The sequence below is a fragment of the Mustelus asterias genome, chromosome 22 (assembly GCF_964213995.1).
Source record: "Mustelus asterias chromosome 22, sMusAst1.hap1.1, whole genome shotgun sequence".
Taxonomy (NCBI): domain Eukaryota; kingdom Metazoa; phylum Chordata; class Chondrichthyes; order Carcharhiniformes; family Triakidae; genus Mustelus; species Mustelus asterias.
The window spans coordinates 505,852-523,166 of record NC_135822.1 but is presented as its reverse complement, the minus strand read 5'-3'; the positions used below and the strand labels follow the sequence as shown (position 1 = coordinate 523,166).

Here is a 17,315-nt window from a genome sequence, read left to right as displayed (position 1 = left end):
TTGGGTTATGGTGAGTGGGCGGGTAAGTGGAGCTGAGTCCACAAAAAGATCAGCCATGATCTTATTGAATGGCAGAGCAGGCTCGAGGGGCCAGATGGCCTACTCCTGCTTCTAGTTCTTAGGTTCTTATGTTCTTATTAATCGATTCTCCCCAGGAAAATCCAACAGGATGCGATTGGTCACCCACTCAACATGAAGCCTCTTTTACTCTGCACCAACAATGCACAGTCTGGTCATCTAGTTCCAGTCCCCCCGGCCCCCTACTCCCACCACCACCCCACCGCCCCCCCGACCCCCGCCCCTGGTGGCTTTTGTTCAAGCTGTTTGAAGTCAGTTATTCGCTCTTTCTTCCCCCTGACATTTATTTTGTTTTATTTAGAAAATCTGTCCTTTAATTTTGGGCAGTTTAATGCTATTTATCTAGCCAATCAAAAGTCTATACTTCAAAATTTTACACAGATAAAATATGGGTGAAATCAGGTCAAACTCTGACATGTTTTTATACATTAAATCAGGGAGACAAATGGTGAAGGGACATCATCACGCTGATCTCTGTGAAACTATCCACGATATTCATCAGATTTAAATAAAGAATGGCCCAGGATATCTGCTGAATACACAGATTAAAATTCCAAATCTGAAATACTGCTTCAAATATCAACCTGTGGAATCCAGAGAAATGAACCCTATCGGCAACACGGACTGCCAGTGCTGGGGTCACTACAGGACTGCCCCAACTCACACCAACATGCTCTCCAGGAAAGGATGCTTGCAGGAAAGCTTTAAGACAAAATTCATGTCAAATGTAATTGTTAACAAATTGTTGATTTTTAAATTTATCAAGAATTGTGTTAAGAATAAAGATTGAAAATTCAGCTGTCTAATTATTCTAAGGCAAGACATTTAAACACTGTTTGGATTGTAGCACAACATATTCAGCTGGAGGTTTTCATCCCAGTGTCTTAACAGGACAAAGAGCTGTCTTGCTGAAGCTTTGACAGTGGTGAGCTCCCGGCCCTCAGGAATGTGTTGTGAATTCAGCCACATACTGGCCTTTGCAGCCACCAACTCCCACTCGATGAAATAAGCAGCGGAACTGTGCTCCAGCCAGGCCAGGGCGACTGCTGTGGACCAGACTGTTCCCTCTGGGTCAGTGAACTGCTGAAGTTCATTGGAACTTGTTGAGAAGGAAGTATCATTACTGTCAGTTTCAGAGCCTTTGCCACTGTCGGCCTGCAAGGCACTCGCAGCCTCGGGGTTTCCTGGAGAGGAGAACCGCCGTACAGTTACTGACGGAGGGAGAAGCGCAGAACTACCACTCGGAGCCGTTGACTGAATTTCAACCAAACTGCTTGAAAAGTGACGAGGTCTTAACTGTTCACCTTGGGATTCATCTATTCCCAAGTAATTCAATGCTGCCATTTTTCCAGCTTCTTTCAGATGGGCGTGCCCTGTGGATCCATTCTCTTGGCCACTCAAAGCTCCGTTTCTGTCGCTGAAGGTACTGGAGTGGCCTTGAGAAGTCGGAGTGACATTTGATCGGTGACTGGTAAAAGGTGAAGTCCATTTCAGCTGCTCCATGGAAATATTAATGGCTTCACAAAAAGCCAGATTGAGCAAGAAAGCTCCCGATGCCAACTGCAAATTAACCTGAAGAATGCAATTTTATCACTACTTTACAGTAATATTTACAGCAGAAATAGATAAAAATTGTCAATCATTTCATATAATTAACAGAAAATCCAAAGTCCACTCATTATACTTCTTAATAATATATAATTATCCTTCCAATTACTGTCGACTAAGAGTTCACAAATGACTGAAATTCAGTGATTTAGCGAATATCTTCAGCAGGATACACCTCTAACTGAACCAGGCTCAAGGAAGAGCCAACAGCAAGTAGAGAATTAGAAATACAAACTAGAAATAAAGATGTACACTTATCTTTCACAACTTCAGCACTTCCCAAAAAGCCTTCCAGCGAATGGAGTACCATTTGAAGTGTAATGTAAAAAGCATGCAACCAATTTTCACACAGCAATGTGATGATGATCAAAGAACAAAGAACATTACAGCACAGGAACAGGCCCTTCGGCCCTCCAAGCCTGCACCGACCATGCTGCCCATGTGAACTAAAATCCCCTACCCTTCCGGGGATCATATCACTCTATTCCCATCCTATTCATGTGTGTGTCAAGACGACCCTTAAAACTCACTACCGTATCTGCTTCCACTACCTCCCCCGGCAGCGAGTTCCAGGCACCCACCATCCTCTGTGTAAAAAACTTGCCTCGTACATCTCCTTTAAACCTTGCCCCTCGCACCTTAAACCTATGCCCCCTAGTAATTGACTCTTCCACCCTGGGAAAAAGCTTCTATCTACTCTGTCCATGCCCCTCATAATCTTGTAGACTTCTATCAGATCGCTCCTCAACCTCCGTCGCTCCAGTGAGAACAAATCAAGTTTCTCCATCCTCTCCTAATAGCTAATGCCCTTCACATCCTGGTAAATCTTTTCTGTACCCTCTCCAAAGCCTCCACATCCTTCTGGTAGTGTGGTGACCAGAACTGAACACTATATTCCAAGTAAAAGATCAGACCATCTGTTTTTTTGATTTGATTGAGGGGTAGATATTGGCCATGACAACTCCCCTGATTTCCTTCCATATAGATCCAGGGAATCATTTACAGCCACCCAATAGGGCAGAGAGGATCTCAGTTTAACAATGCATCTGAAAGTTGGAACGTCTGAGAGTGCCGTACTCCATTGGTATAACACAGGAGCGTCAGCCTTGATTACTGTGTTCAGAAGTTGAGACTTGTTGACTCAGAGGAAAGGATGCTACCCACCGAGGGGACAATAAAATGTGAGCTAAACATTCAAAAAGTCATTGTTATAACTGACAAACTATTGTGGGGAGGGACTTTGAGCTTCCATCTGTCTACTGGGGCGACACGGTAGCACAGTGGTTAGCACTGCTGCTTCACAGTTCCAGGGACCTGGGTTCGAATCCCGGCCCGCGTCGCTGTCTGTGTGGAGTTTGCACATTCTCCCTGTGTCTGCGTGGGTTTCCTCCAGGTGCTCCGGTTTCCTCCCACAGTCCAAAGATGTGCGGGCTAGGTTGATTGGCCATTCTAAATTGCCCCTTAGTATCCCGGGATACATAGGTTAGAGGGGTTAGTGGGTAAATATGTAGGGATATGTGGATAGGGCCTGGGTGGGATTGTGGTTGGTGCAGACTCGATGGGCCTCTTTCTGCACTGTAGGATTCGATTATTCTAGAATCACATATTCCATCTGTTTTTCTTCCTTTCCTGTTTCTCAATGAATTTTTCTACTTTTGCTGTGGACATCTATGTGTTTCAATCAGATGAAGAAACGTACAGTTATACTCTGGAAAATCTGCTTCAACACAATCAAAATACAAGATTTTAGTCAGAATTCTATCCTGGAGACCAATTACTTTGTAGCTGTTAACAATCATATTTGTTGAATAAAATGCAACATTTAGTGGGAAGTTACTAACCAGTGGTAAGTAGTTATTGTTCTCTGTCGCTGGCTCACAGACACACTCACTCATCTTACTGACTGACCGACACAGGAATCCTTTGGCAGCTCGAGTCAACATTCGAGTTTTATTGAGACTCAACCTTAAACAATAAACAAGAAAAGATTCTTCACAAAGAACAAAGAACAGTACAGCACAGGTACAGGCCCTTCGGCCCTCCAAGCCTGCGCCGATCATGATGCCTGCCTAAACTAAAATCGTATGCATTTACAGAGTCCGTATCCTTCCATTCCCATCCTGTTCATGTATTCGCCTAGTTGCCCCTCAAATGCCACTATCGTACCTGCTCCCACCACCTCCCCGGGCAGTGCGCTCCAGACATTCACCACCCCCTGTGTAAAAAAAACTTGCCTCGCACATCTCCTCTAAACTTTTCCCCACGCACCTTAAAGCTATGTCCCCAAATACTTTACTTTTCTACCCTAGGAAAGAGCATCTGACTATCCACTCTGTCCATGCCACTCATAATCTTGTAAAACTCTATCAGGTCACCCCTCAACCTCCGTCGTTCCAGTGAGAACAAACCGAGTTTATCCAACCTCTCCTCATAGCTAACACCCTGGTAAACTTTTTCTGTATCCTCTCCAAAGCATCCGCATCCTTCTGGCAGTGTGGCGGCCAGAATTGTACACAATATTCTAAATGAAGCTTAACTAAGGTTCTGTACAGCTGCAGCATATCCTGCCAATTTTTATACTCAATGCCCCGACCGATGAAGGCAAGCATGACGTATGCCTTCTTGATTACCTTATCCACCTGCGTTGCCAATTTCAGTGATCGATGGACATGTACACCCAGATCTCTCTGCCTGTCAACACTCCTAAGGGTTCTACCATTTACTGTATAATTCCTACATGCATTGGACCTTCCAAAATGCATTATCTTACAATTGTCCAGATTAAACTCCATTTGCCATTTCTCTGCCCAAGTCTCCAACCGGTCTATATCTTGCTGTATCCTCTGACAATCCTCTTCACTATCCGCAACTCCACCAATTTTTGTGTCATTTGCGAATTTACTAATCAGACCAGCTACATTTTCTTCCAAATCATTTATATATACTATGAACAACAAAGGTCCCAGAACTGATCCCTGTGGAACATCACTAGTCACAGCCCTCCATTCAGAAAAGCTCTACTGCTACCCTCTGTCTTCTTTGCCCAATAAGAAGTTTAACAACACCAGGTTAAAGTCCAACAGGTTTATTTGGTAGCAAAAGCCACACAAGCTTTCGAGGCTCTAAGCCCCTTCTTCAGGTGAGTGGGAATTCTGTTCACAAACAGAGCTTATAAAGACACAGACTCAATTTACATGAATAATGGTTGGAATGCGAATACTTACAACTAATCAAGTCTTTAAGAAACAAAACAATGGGAGTGGAGAGAGCATCAAGACAGGCTAGAAAGATGTGTATTGTCTCCAGACAAGACAGCCAGTGAAACTCTGCAGGTCCACGCAACTGTGGGAGTTACAAATAGTGTGACATGAACCCAATATCCCGGTTGAGGCCGTCCTCGTGTGTGCGGAACTTGGCTATCAGCTTCTGCTCAGCGACTCTGCGCTGTCGTGTGTCGCGAAGGCTGCCTTGGAGAACGCTTACCCGAATATCAGAGGCCGAATGCCCGTGACCGCTGAAGTGCTCCCCAACAGGAAGAGAACAGTCTTGCCTGGTGATTGTCGAGCGGTGTTCATTCATCCGTTGTCGCAGCGTCTGCATAGTTTCCCCAATGTTCCCCAATGTCTGCCGGCTCCAAGTTGAGAGGATCGCCAAGAAGATCGCGCATATCGACACAGACATCAAGTTTCTACAAAGATGCACGGCATCTCCACATCATGACTACCATCGACACCGCAAACTGCCGGCTCCAAGTGGAGAGGATCGCCAAGAAGATCGCGCATATCGACACAGACATCAAGTTTCTACAAAGATGCACGGCATCTCCACATCATTCTTTGCCCAAGCCAGTTCTGCATTCACTTTGCCAAATCTCCTCTGATCCCGTGTGACTTCACCATTCGTACTATTCTATCATGAGGTACCTTGTTAAAGGCTTTACTGAAGTCCATGTATACAACATCCACTGCCTTTCCTTCATCTATCATCTTCATCACTTCCTCGAAAAACTCCATCAAGTTAGTGAGGCACAACCTCCCCTTCACAAAACCATGCTGTCTATCACTAATAAGTCCATTTGTTTCCAAATGTGAGTAAATTCTGTCCCTAAGAATCTATTACAATAATTTTCCTACCACTGACATATGGCTCCCCGGCCTATAATTTCCTGGATTATCCCTGCTGCCCTTCTTAAAGAATGGAACAGCATTGGCTATTCTCAACAGCTCCACCAACTCAGCAGTTGGGAGACTATTGATAATACCACCTGGATTATAAACAATCTCTCCTCGATTTATTTCCTGCAAGCATTTGTAAATGATTTAGAAACCATAGAAACCCTACAGTGCAGAAGGAGGCCATTCGGCCCATCGAGTCTGCACCGACCACAATCCCACCCAGGCCCTACCCCCACATATTTACCCGCTAATCCCACTAACCTACGCATCACAGGACTCTAAGGGGCAATTTTTAACCTGGCCAATCAACCTAACCCGCACAGCTTTGGACTGTGGGAGGAAACCGGAGCACCCGGAGGAAACCCACGCAGACACGAGGAGAATGTGCAAACTCCACACAGACAGTGACCCGAGCCGGGAATCGAACCCGGGACCCTGGAACTGTGAAGCAGCAGTGCTAACCACTGTGCTACCGTGCCGCCCCAGATTTGGCTGGAATTGTATCGATTTCTAAATAGACATTTTCATTGTGGACTGAACAGAGTTTGAAAACTGGTCACAAGTTACTGTGGGAGCTTCTTGACAAGCAAGAGTCACCGCATTTTGCAATTTGAAATTCTCGGCTCACTTATACGATCAAGGGGGAGTTTAAACTAATTTGTCAGGGGAGTGGGAAAAGGAGTTGTAGTCCAGAAGTCAGTGTTGAGGGTGGTGAGGTATTGGGGAAGATATCAAGGTCATGGGTGGGTACCGGTAGACAGGAAGGTGGGTTGAAGTGTGTCTACTTCAATGCAAGGAGCATCCGGAACAAGGTAGATGAACTTGGGGCGTGGATTGGTACTTGGGACTACGTTGTTGTGGCCATTACGGAGATGTGGGTAGAACAAGGACAGGAATGGTTGTTGGACGTTCCGGGGTATAGATGTTTCAGTAAGTGTAGGGAAGCTGGTAAAAGAGGTGGAGGAGTAGCATTGTTAATCAAGGATAGTTTAACGGCTGCGGAAAGGCACTTCGAGGGGGATCTGCACACTGAGGTAATATGGGCTGAGGTTAGAAATAGGAAAGGAGCGGTCACGTTGTTAGGAGTTTACTATAGGCCCCCAAATAGTAATAGAGATGTGGAGGAAGAAATTGCTAAGCAGATTATGGATATGTGCGGGGATCACAGGGTAGTTGTCATGGGGGACTTTAACTTTCCAAATATTGATTGGAACCTTTGGAGGTCAAATAGTTTGGATTGGGCAGATTTTGTGGAGTGTGTGCAGGAGGGTTTCCTGACACAATATGTGGATAGGCCGACAAGAGGTGAGGCCACATTGGATTTGGTACTGGGTAATGAACCGGACCAAGTGTTAGATTTGGTTGTGGGAGAGCACTTTGGAGATAGTGACCACAATTCGGTGTCTTTTGTTATTGCAATGGAGAGGGATAGGGCCGTACGGCAGGGCAAGGTTTACAATTGGGGGAGAGGTAATTATGATGCGATTAGGCAAGAATTAGGGGGCATAAGATGGGAACAGAAACTGTCAGGGAAAGGCACTAATGAAAAGTGGAACTTTTTCAAGGAACAAATACTGAGTGTCCTTGATAGGTATGTCCCTGTCAGGCAGGGAGGAAATGGCCGAGTGAGGGAACCATGGTTCACGAAAGAGGTGGAATGTCTTGTGAAAAGGAAGAGGGAAACCCATGTAGGGATGAGAAACAAGGTTCAGATGGCTCGATTGAGGGTTACAAGTCAGCAAGGAATGAGCTGAAAAAGGGGCTTAGGAGACCTAGGAGGGGACATGAGAAGTCCTTGGCGGGTCGGATCAAGGAAAACCCCAAGGTTTTTTACTCTTATGTGAGGGATAAAAGAATGACCAGGGTGAGGTTAGGGCCGGTCAAGGACAATAGTGGGAACCTGTGTATGGAGTCAGTAGAGATTGGCGAGGTGATGAATGAATACTTTTCTTCAGTGTTCACCAAGGAGAGGGGCCATGTTTTTGAGGAAGAGAAGGTGTTACAGGCTAATAGGCTGGAGGAAACAGATGTTCGGAGGGAGGATGTACTGGCAGTTTTGAATAAATTGAAGGTCGATAAATCCCCTGGGCCTGATGAAATATATCCTAGGATTCTTTGGGGGGCAAGGGATGAATGGCAGAGCCTTTGGCTTTGATCTTTGGGTCCTCACTGTCCACGGGGATGGTGCCAGAAGACTGGAGAGTGGTGAATGTTGTTCCTCTGTTTAAGGGAATAGAAATGACCCTGGTAATTATAGACCGGTTAGTCTTACTTCGGTGGTTGGTAAATTGATGGAAAAGGTCCTTAGGGATGGGATTTATGACCATTTAGAAGGATGCGGATTAATCCGGGATAGTCAGCACGGATTTGTGAAGGGCAAGTCATGCCTCACAAATTTGATTGAATTTTTTGAGGAGGTAACTAAGTGTGTTGATGAAGGTAGGGCAGTTGATGTCATATACATGGATTTTAGTAAGGCGTTTGATAAGGTCCCCCATGGTCGGCTTATGATGAAAGTAAGGAGGTGTGGGATAGAGGGAAAGTTGGCCGATTGGATAGGTAACTGGCTATCTGATCGAAGACAGAGGGTGTGGTGGATGGAAAATTTTCGGACTGGAGGCAGGTTGCTCGCGGAGTGCCACAGGGATCAGTGCTTGGTCCTCTGCTCTTTGTGATTTTTTCAATGACTTAGAGGAGCGGGCTGAAGGGTGGATCAGTAAATTTGCTGATGACACCAAGATTGGTGGAGTGGTGGATGAGGTGGAAGGCTGTTGTAGGCTGCAAAGAGACATAGATAGGATGCAAAGCTGGGTTGAAAAATGGCAAATGGAGCTTAACCCTGATAAATGTGAGGTGATTCATTTTGGTAGGACTAATTTAAATGTGGATTACAGGGTCAAAGGTAGGGTTCTGAAGACTGTGGAGGAACAGAGAGATCTTGGGGTCCATATCCACAGATCTCTAAAGGTTGCCACTCAAGTGGATAGAGCTGTGAAGAAGGCCTATAGTGTGTTAGCTTTTATTTATAGGGGGTTGGAGTTTAAGAGCCGTGGGGTTATGCTGCAACTGTACAGGACCTTGGTGAGACCACATTTGGAATATTGTGTGCAGTTCTGGTCACCTCACTATAAGAAGGATATGGAAGCGCTGGAAAGAGTGCAAAGGAGATTTACCAGGATGCTGCCTGGTTTGGAGGGTAGGTCTTATGAGGAAAGGTTGAGGGAGCTGGGGCTGTTCTCTCTGGAGCGGAGGAGGCTGAGGGGAGACTTAATAGAGGTTTATAAAATTATGAAGGGGATAGATAGAGTGAACGTTCAAAGACTATTTCCTCGGGTGGATGGAGCTATTACAAGGGGGCATAACTATAGGGTTCATGGTGGGAGATATAGGAAGGATATCAGAGGTAAGTTCTTTACGCAGAGAGTGGTTGGGGTGTGGAATGGACTGCCTGCAGTGATAGTGGAGTCCGACACTTTAGGAACATTTAAGCGGTTATTGGATAGGCACATGGAGCACACCAGGATGATAGGGAGTGGGATAGCTTGATCTTGGTTTCAGATGAAGGTCGGCACAACATCGTGGGCCAAAGGGCCTGTTCTGTGCTGTACTGTTCTATGTTCTAAGCATTTGTGAATGCGCTCTCAATTTAATATTAGCGCTTTCAGGTAATCTTAACACATCTGAACACATTAAAGTTAAAGTTTATTTATTAGTCACAAGTAAGGCTTACATTAACGCTGCAATGAAGTTACTGTGAAATTCCCCTAGTCGCCACACTCCAGTGCCTGTTCGGGTCAATGCACCTAACCAAAAGCTAACAATGTAAAGCCTCTAATGAATTGTCAGAAGAGCAGCAGGATAGTAAGAAATTATGACTCTTAAATAATTTAACATGATCAGAACCAAATAATTTATTACAAGTACATCATAATCCCATCAGGATTTGGGGAGGGTGATCCAGAAAATCCAAAAGCACGGTGGCACATTGATTCGCACTGCTGCCTCACAGCGCCAGAGATCTTGGTTCAATTCCCAGTTTGGGTCACTGTCTGTGTGGAGTTTTCACATTCTCCTTGTGTCTGCGTGGGTTTTCTCCAGGTGCTCAAGGTCAGAACAGAGAACAGTACAGCACAGGAACAGGCCCTTCAGCCCACCAAGTCTGTGCCGGCACAGATGCCTCTCTGATCTAATATTTTCTTGCCTCTACGTGGTCCATATCCCTCTATTTCCTGCCTATTCATGTATCTATCCAGATGCCTCTTGAACGTTGTTATAGAATCTGCTTCCACCACCTCCTCCGGCAGCATGTTCCAGGCATTCACCATCCTCTGTGTGAAAAACTTGCCCCTATTTTATCTGAGGAAGGATGTCCTTGCTATAGAGGGAGCACAATGAAGGTTTACTGGGATGGCAGGTCTGTCATATGAGGAGAGACTAAGTCGGTTAGGAGTGAAAGGAGATCTCATAGAAACTTGTAAAATTCTAACAGGGTTAGACAGGGTAGATTTAGAAAGAATGTTCCCAGTGGTGAGGGAGTCCAGAACTAGGGGTCATAGTTTGAGGATAAGGGGTAAAACCCACCTTTTAGAACTGAGGTGAGGAGAAATTTCTTCACCCAGAGAGTGGTGAATGTGTGGAATTCACTACCACAGAATGTAGTTGAGGCCAAAACGTTGTGTGATTTCAAGAAGAAATTAGATATAGGACATCCTAGCTCCAGATGTCAGAGCTGCAGTGCCAGAGAAGACTCTGCCAGTCCCAGGGCACAGTGCAACACCTTTGCCAGGTCCTCAAGAACTGGAACCACATGGAATGGAAGAAGACCCACTGCCCTTAAAGTAATTGTTGCTCTGAACATCAATGCGAGCGATTCATTTCAGGGCAGCATGGGTGAGCTGCCTGGCATTGCCCAGTCAGCTGCAATCAAATACATAAGGGAGGTTACAGATGCCCTTTATGCAAGGGCCCGCGTGTATAGGGGACCATGTGAGAATGATGCTGGGCCATTGGGTTTCGCCTGCTTAGCTGGCATGCCCCAGTGCAGAGTGTCATCAACTGCACCCATGTGGCCCTGTGGTCCTTGGCATCATCATGCAGCAACAAAAATGAACCACCAGGGATACCACTCCCTCAATGTCCAGCTCGTTTGAGACCATTTGATGTGAATAATGCAGGTTTGCCCACCTTTCCTGAGGAACATCCATGACTGCTACATCTTGGGGCACTCTCAGATCCCAGCTAGCACTTCAGGGCCAGGGGTACCCACTCAGGAGACGGCTGATGATGCCACTGCGGAAGCGACAAACATCAGCGGAAACTCGATACAACGAGACTCATCCATCAACGCACATGTTGGTGGAGAAGGTGATTGGACTGCTAAAGATGAGGTTCTGGTATCTGAACCAGTTGGGGCTGCTCTACAATATAGCCCCCAGAGGGTGTCCCACATAATAATGGTCTGCTGTGCTTCTCCACAATTTGGTACTAGGAATGGAGCCCATCTCAACCAGGAGGAGATGGGGGGGTGGGGGCGACATATCACTTCAGATGACAAGGAGGTTGAGGAAGGTGGCATGGGTCAGACGGAGATGGAGGAAGAACCTCAGGTGATGGGCAGGGCCCACATGGGCTGAAAAGCTCGGGAGGCAGCCATTGCCTCACAGTTCAGGGACGACCAGGACTCGGGAGTGAAGTGCTCCCCCAACATGGGGTCTGACATCTGACCAGTGATGTGGTGCCAGCAGTCAGTTCTTGTGATGTCGCCCAAGTTCATGGACAGGGCATTAAATCCATTGGCTGGATCTGTGGGAGAATGATGATAACTTGCATTGAAGACAGAGCGACACCCCTGGATTAGGCACAAAGGGCCAAATGGACTCCTTCTGCTCCAATCTTCTATGTTTCTATGAATGTTCACTGCGTTTCCGCTGGCCATTGTGTCCCATACGATTCCCAATTTCAGGCTCTCTCTCATTCGTCAGTTTGGGTTTAAGAGGCCTTACGCAAATTATAACTTTAAAGATATCCCATTGGACAAATAAAAATACACATTTAGCTTTCAGCTAGATATTTAACTAATTTGGTGGAATTCTTTGAGAACATTACATGCGCAGTGGACAATGGGGAACCTGTGGATGTGGCATATCCGGATTTCCAGAAGGCATCTGACAAGGTGCCGCTCGAAAGGCTGCTACATAAGATAAAGGTGTACAGTGTCACGGGTAATGTATTAGCATGGATAGAGGATTGGTTAACTAACAGAAAGCAAAGAGTGAGATTAAATGGGTGTTTTTCTGGTTGGCGATCAGTGATAGCCCCCAGAATGATAAAAAAAATCCAGCGGGATTCCCCAGCCAATCATGCCAGAGGGATTCTCCGGCCATTCACACCAGCGGGATTCTCCGGCCATTCTCCGGCGGCTGTGCAGAGGGACCTGGGTGTCCTTGTGCAGGAATCACAAGGAGTTGGTTTGCAGGTGCAGCAGGTAATTAAGAAGGCAAATGGAATTTTGTCCTTCATTGCTAGAGGGATGGAGTTTAAAAACAATGAGGTTATGTTGCAGCTGTATAAGGTGCTGGTGAGGCCACACCTGGAGTACTGTGTACAGTTTTGGTCTCCTTACTTGAGAAAGGATATACTGGCACTGGAGGGGGTGCAGAGGAGATTCACTGGGTTGATTCCGGAGCTGTCAGTTGGCTTATGAGGAGAGACTAATGTGATGATAGTATACTTTTAAGAGATTTATTTTTTAAATCAGGTTTTCTGCAGTTGTAAGCAGATCTTTTTGGTTTCAATTGTTTTCTCATTATGGCACTGGTTTGTCTGGGGGAGTGTTTTTATTGCTGCTTAAACGGGGTTTGTTTATTTTTACTGGGATGTTTATGACGCTGCTTTCGGAGAAAAAACCGGTTGGCAGGTCAGGTGACAGGAGCTTTTTCCTTTTCAGTTCTGAACTGCAGGTTTGAGTTTTAGAAGGGACAGCAAGCTGAAAAGGAGTGTTTCTCTCTCTCTCTGTTTTATTTGGAAATTCTCCTGGTTATCTGAAAGCAAGGTTTTGCCTTTCTGAAGGGGAGAATTTGCTGTTGGTGGCCTGACCAGAGTCTACCTGGGGTTCTGGAAAGCTGTTCTGAGTGTGCCAAGGGGAGCTCCTGGAGCTTACAAGACTGAGAGTTTTTAATTCTCCAACAAAGGACTCAATTCCAGTCTCACGTGAGCATTTGCTGTGTTGAACATGTTGAAAGGGTTTTGTTGATGGGATTGGTTTGATTCGAACATTTTAGGTATATTTGTTAAGAGTTATACATTATCGTGGTTGTTTTGTTTTTGTTTGTAATTGATAAAAGTAATTGCTAATTTTCTTACTATACATATTAATTATATTCTTAAATAAATTTTGTTAGATAAAAGCTCCCTAGTGGGTCTTTTGAATCACACCTGAAGTGAAACACATCATGCTTACCCCTCGCCAAATTCAAGATGCAAAACTTATGATTCAGACGGGCTTCGTAAAACACTTTGGAGTTTCTGACCTGAACCATAACACTGAGTAGACTGGGGCTATACTCACTGGAATTTAGAAGAATGAGGGGGAATCTTATAGAAACATATAAGATTATGAAGGGAATAGATAAGATAGAAGCAGGGAAGTTGTTTCCACTGGTGGGTGAAACTAGAACTAGGGGGCATAGCCTCAAAATAAAGGGGAGCTGATTTAGGACTGAGTTGAGGAGGAACTTCTTCACACAAAGGGTTGTGAATCTGTGGAATTCCCTGCCCAGTGAAGCAGTTGAGGCTACCTCATTGAATGTTTTTAAGGCAAGGATAGATAAATTTTTGAACAGTAAAGGAATTAAGGGTTATGGTGAGCAGGCGGGTAAATGGAGCTGAGTCCACGAAAAGATCAGCCATGATTTTATTGAATGGCGGGGCAGGCTCGAGGGGCCAGATGGCCTACTCCTGCTCCTATTTCTTATGTTCTTATGTAAAACAATGTTAAGGGAAAAACATATTATAATCATAATTTGACAAATTCTCAGGGCTGTTAAACATTTAACTCAACTTCTCTCAATTTCTTCTCGAACAGATTTGGCAAATCACCTCCAGTCATGACATTTGACATGTTTAAATAACAGAAAATGCTGGAAATGCTCAGCAAGTCCAAACCCATCCTCAGAGTGGAAAAAACTTGAACTAATTCATGTGGTGAAAAAGTTTCTATCAATCAGAGTTTTCTAAAAAATAGCAAATTGATCAATAGATACTTAAGAACTTTATTTAACCTCAGCAGAGGTTCTGTGGTATACAATGGTGCATACAAGGTAAGAATGCAGGAGAGTATAAAGGCAATGAATGGTGGGTATGGGGATGGATTGGCAGGAGCTGGTATCATGCAAAGGGCCATGGGGGATGGGTAGAGGAAATAGATTGGAGGGTATGAGCAGCCATGGAAGGATAGCAGATGGGCATAGCTTGGCATAGAGGATGTGAGGGACCATGGGGGGTGGGTGGGGCCTGAGGTGGCCTGGGTTAGTGTGTGTGTGTGGCACCGGGAGTGTCTGGAGGGCGGAGCTGAAGGGTGAGTGCTGAAGGACAGCTTTTTTTCATTCTGTTACTCACCCTGGAGCGAAGCACTGGAGCACCAAGGTGGCTCCTCAAACTGTCACCTCCACACCTGGAAGCCCTGTGGCTGCCGATGAACTCTTTCCCCAGGGAGTGAATCCCATAAAACCCGGTGCATTTGGAGAGAAATTCCAAACTTCCATGGCAGTGTGGGTAACAATGCGAGGAACTCTCTCGACTCTGCACTGCCGATGCAAGATCAGGAATATGTAAGTAGCAGACTTGTTTTTACACCTGGGTCTGGGGCAAGGAAAGGATCTCTCCCACGTCCCCCCACCCCCATTACAGTGGGAAATGCCTACAGTTAAATGTGTCCCTATAGCAGCACAATCAATGACTGGACAGGATGACTGATGCAGTTGTGTTTTGGGCTATGACACTCTATCGGGGTAAAGGTTACTGAGCTTTTTATACCCAGACTGGAAATGTCCGAAGCAACTGGAAAGCATTCAGTTTTCCAGCACTGTCAGCCCTCACCCAATACAGCTCAAAACAGAACAGGGAACCAGAGTTAAAATTAGTGGCAGTAATGTCAGACTCAGGTACCTTGCAGTAAAGAGGCTCTCAGTAGATCGCTGCGAAGAAATTGAAGGACTCCTCAGTGAGGCTGAAAAATAGAGGGGAAATAATTCCAGATAACACATTTGTTCAGTGACAAAGTATTTTTCTTTTCCAAGATTCTGTGTTTATATAATGGCTTACTGGAAAAAATAGATACTGTACATTATAGAGTGCAGTTCAGATGAAAAAGTGTTTCCCAGTGCTGCTTTGTTCCTGGAAGAATAGAGTTATACTGACACGCAGAAATCTCAGGAAAATTAGAAATTATAATGGCCGGGATTCTCCGGCCAATCACTCCGGCGGGATTCCCCAGCCAATCATGCCAGAAGGATTCTCTGGCCGTTTCACTCCGGCGGGATTCTCTGGCCAATTACACCAGAGGGATTCTCCGGCGTTCACCCTGGTGGGATTCTCCGGCCAATCACGCCAGCAGGATTCTCTGGTCCCGCTGCAGTGAACAGAGACTTGGCCGAGCACCAAATTCTCTGTCCTCACTCGCAGCGACAATGGGGTGTGAAAAGCTGGAAAACTCTGGCCAATATTTTTCTTTTGGTAATATCCTGTCATTTTCCTCAGATACTGGAAAACAAGCCAGTGGGGGTGTGATTGTTGTAATTGGAGTAAGAGACAGAGTGACTGCAAGGGTCAAGGACAACAGGAACATGTGGTTTTGATATTTTAATGAACCAAGCGAAATTTCAAACAGAATTTACTTAAGAAAATAAAAGAATTAGTTTTCAAGTGGGTTTCTTTCGTTCAAAGGGAGACATCGGCAAGTTGTGAAGATTCTAAACAAGTGCAGCGAAGATAGGATAAATTAACTTTTAAAATACAAGAGCTACAGTAAAGAAAGTGTCAAGTCTGGGACAAAAGCACTTCTGAGAGACTGGATGAAACAATAAGGGTGCGAGAGATCAAAGGGAACGATACATTTAAGAAAATACTGGAGCCTGTGAGGCTGTAGCTGCCTCGATCCCAGAAATGACAGCGTAGTAACTGGTCAAATCTTGCAGAAAACAGTGTGGACAAGGCCAGACCTGGAGGACCAGTGGCTCTCAGCCTCATAGGGCACTCTCAGAGCAAAAGAGTACTGCATGGAAATATTCCTGGTATTCTATAGATTTAAAAATCTATAAGGATTGTAGTCAAGCAGAATAGGGATGGTCCGGTCAGAATATAATTGATGTTAAATCTTGTGGAACTATTTTAAAGTCCTGTTAACTGTGTGAAGCCATTCTTATGGTTACACCTAAACTGGAGGGGCACCAATATCCTGGCAGGTAGATTTGCCAGAGTCACTTGGGAGGGTTTAAACTAGTATGGCAGGGGGGTGGGAACCAGAGCAGTAGGTCAGCAGGAGAAATAACTCAGGGAGAGCTATATGCTAAGGCCAGTAAGATTAAGAGGAAGAGCAGGCAGGGAGTAGTTGATGAACACAGTGGGACTGATGGTCTGAAGTGCATCTGTTTCAATGCAAGGAGCATAACAGGTAAGACAGATGAACTTAGAGCTTAGATTAGTATTTGGAACTATGATGTTGTTGCTGTTACAGAAACTTGGTTGAAAGATGGACAGGATTGGCAGCTAAACATTCCAGGATTTAGATGCTTCAGGCGGGATAGAGGGGGATGTAAAAGGGGTGGGGGAGTTGCATTACCGGTTAAGGAGAATACTGTACTGAGGGAGGACACCTCGGAGGGTTCAGGCAGCGAGGTAATATGGATAGAGCTCAGGAATAGGAAGGTGCAGTCACAATGTTGGGGGTTTATTACAGGCCTCCCAACAGCCAGCGGGAGATAAAGGAGCAGATATGCAGACAGATTTTGGAAAGATGCAAAAACAACAAGGTTGTTGTGGTGATGATTTTAACTTTCCCTATATCGATTGGGACTCGCTTACTGCTAGGGGCTTGGATGGGGCAGAATTTGTAAGGAGCATCAGGAGGGTTTCTTGAAAACAGTATGTAAATAGCCCAACTCAGGAAGGAGCTATAATTAGACCTGGTATTGGGGAATGAGCCCGGCCAGGAGGTCGAAGTTTCAGTAGGAAGGCATTTCGGGAACAATGATCATAAATCCATAAGTTTTAAGGTGCTTGAGGATAAGGACAAGAGTGGTCCTCGGGCGAAGGTGTTAAACTGGGGGAAGACTACAACAACATTAAGCAGGATCTGGAGAGTGTAGATTGGGGGAGGCTGTTTGAGGTTAAATCAACATCCGACATGTGGGAGTCTTTCAAATGTCGTTTGAAATTCAGGACTGGCATGTACCTGTT

General features: G+C 45.3%; 1 protein-coding gene across 1 annotated transcript in view; it reads right to left on the bottom strand.

The window, feature by feature from the left end:
- Positions 1-903: 903 nt before the first annotated feature.
- The window catches only part of vwa5b1 (von Willebrand factor A domain containing 5B1), a 264,352-nt gene continuing 247,940 nt past the window's right edge, over positions 904-17,315 (bottom strand). Inside the window, exons 22-24 of the mRNA XM_078239726.1 lie at positions 15,027-15,087; positions 3,528-3,651; positions 904-1,650 (exon numbers count right to left, since the gene is read on the bottom strand). Coding sequence (XP_078095852.1) covers positions 904-1,650; positions 3,528-3,651; positions 15,027-15,087 — 932 coding nt within the window. The remainder of the gene's footprint in view (positions 1,651-3,527; positions 3,652-15,026; positions 15,088-17,315) is intronic.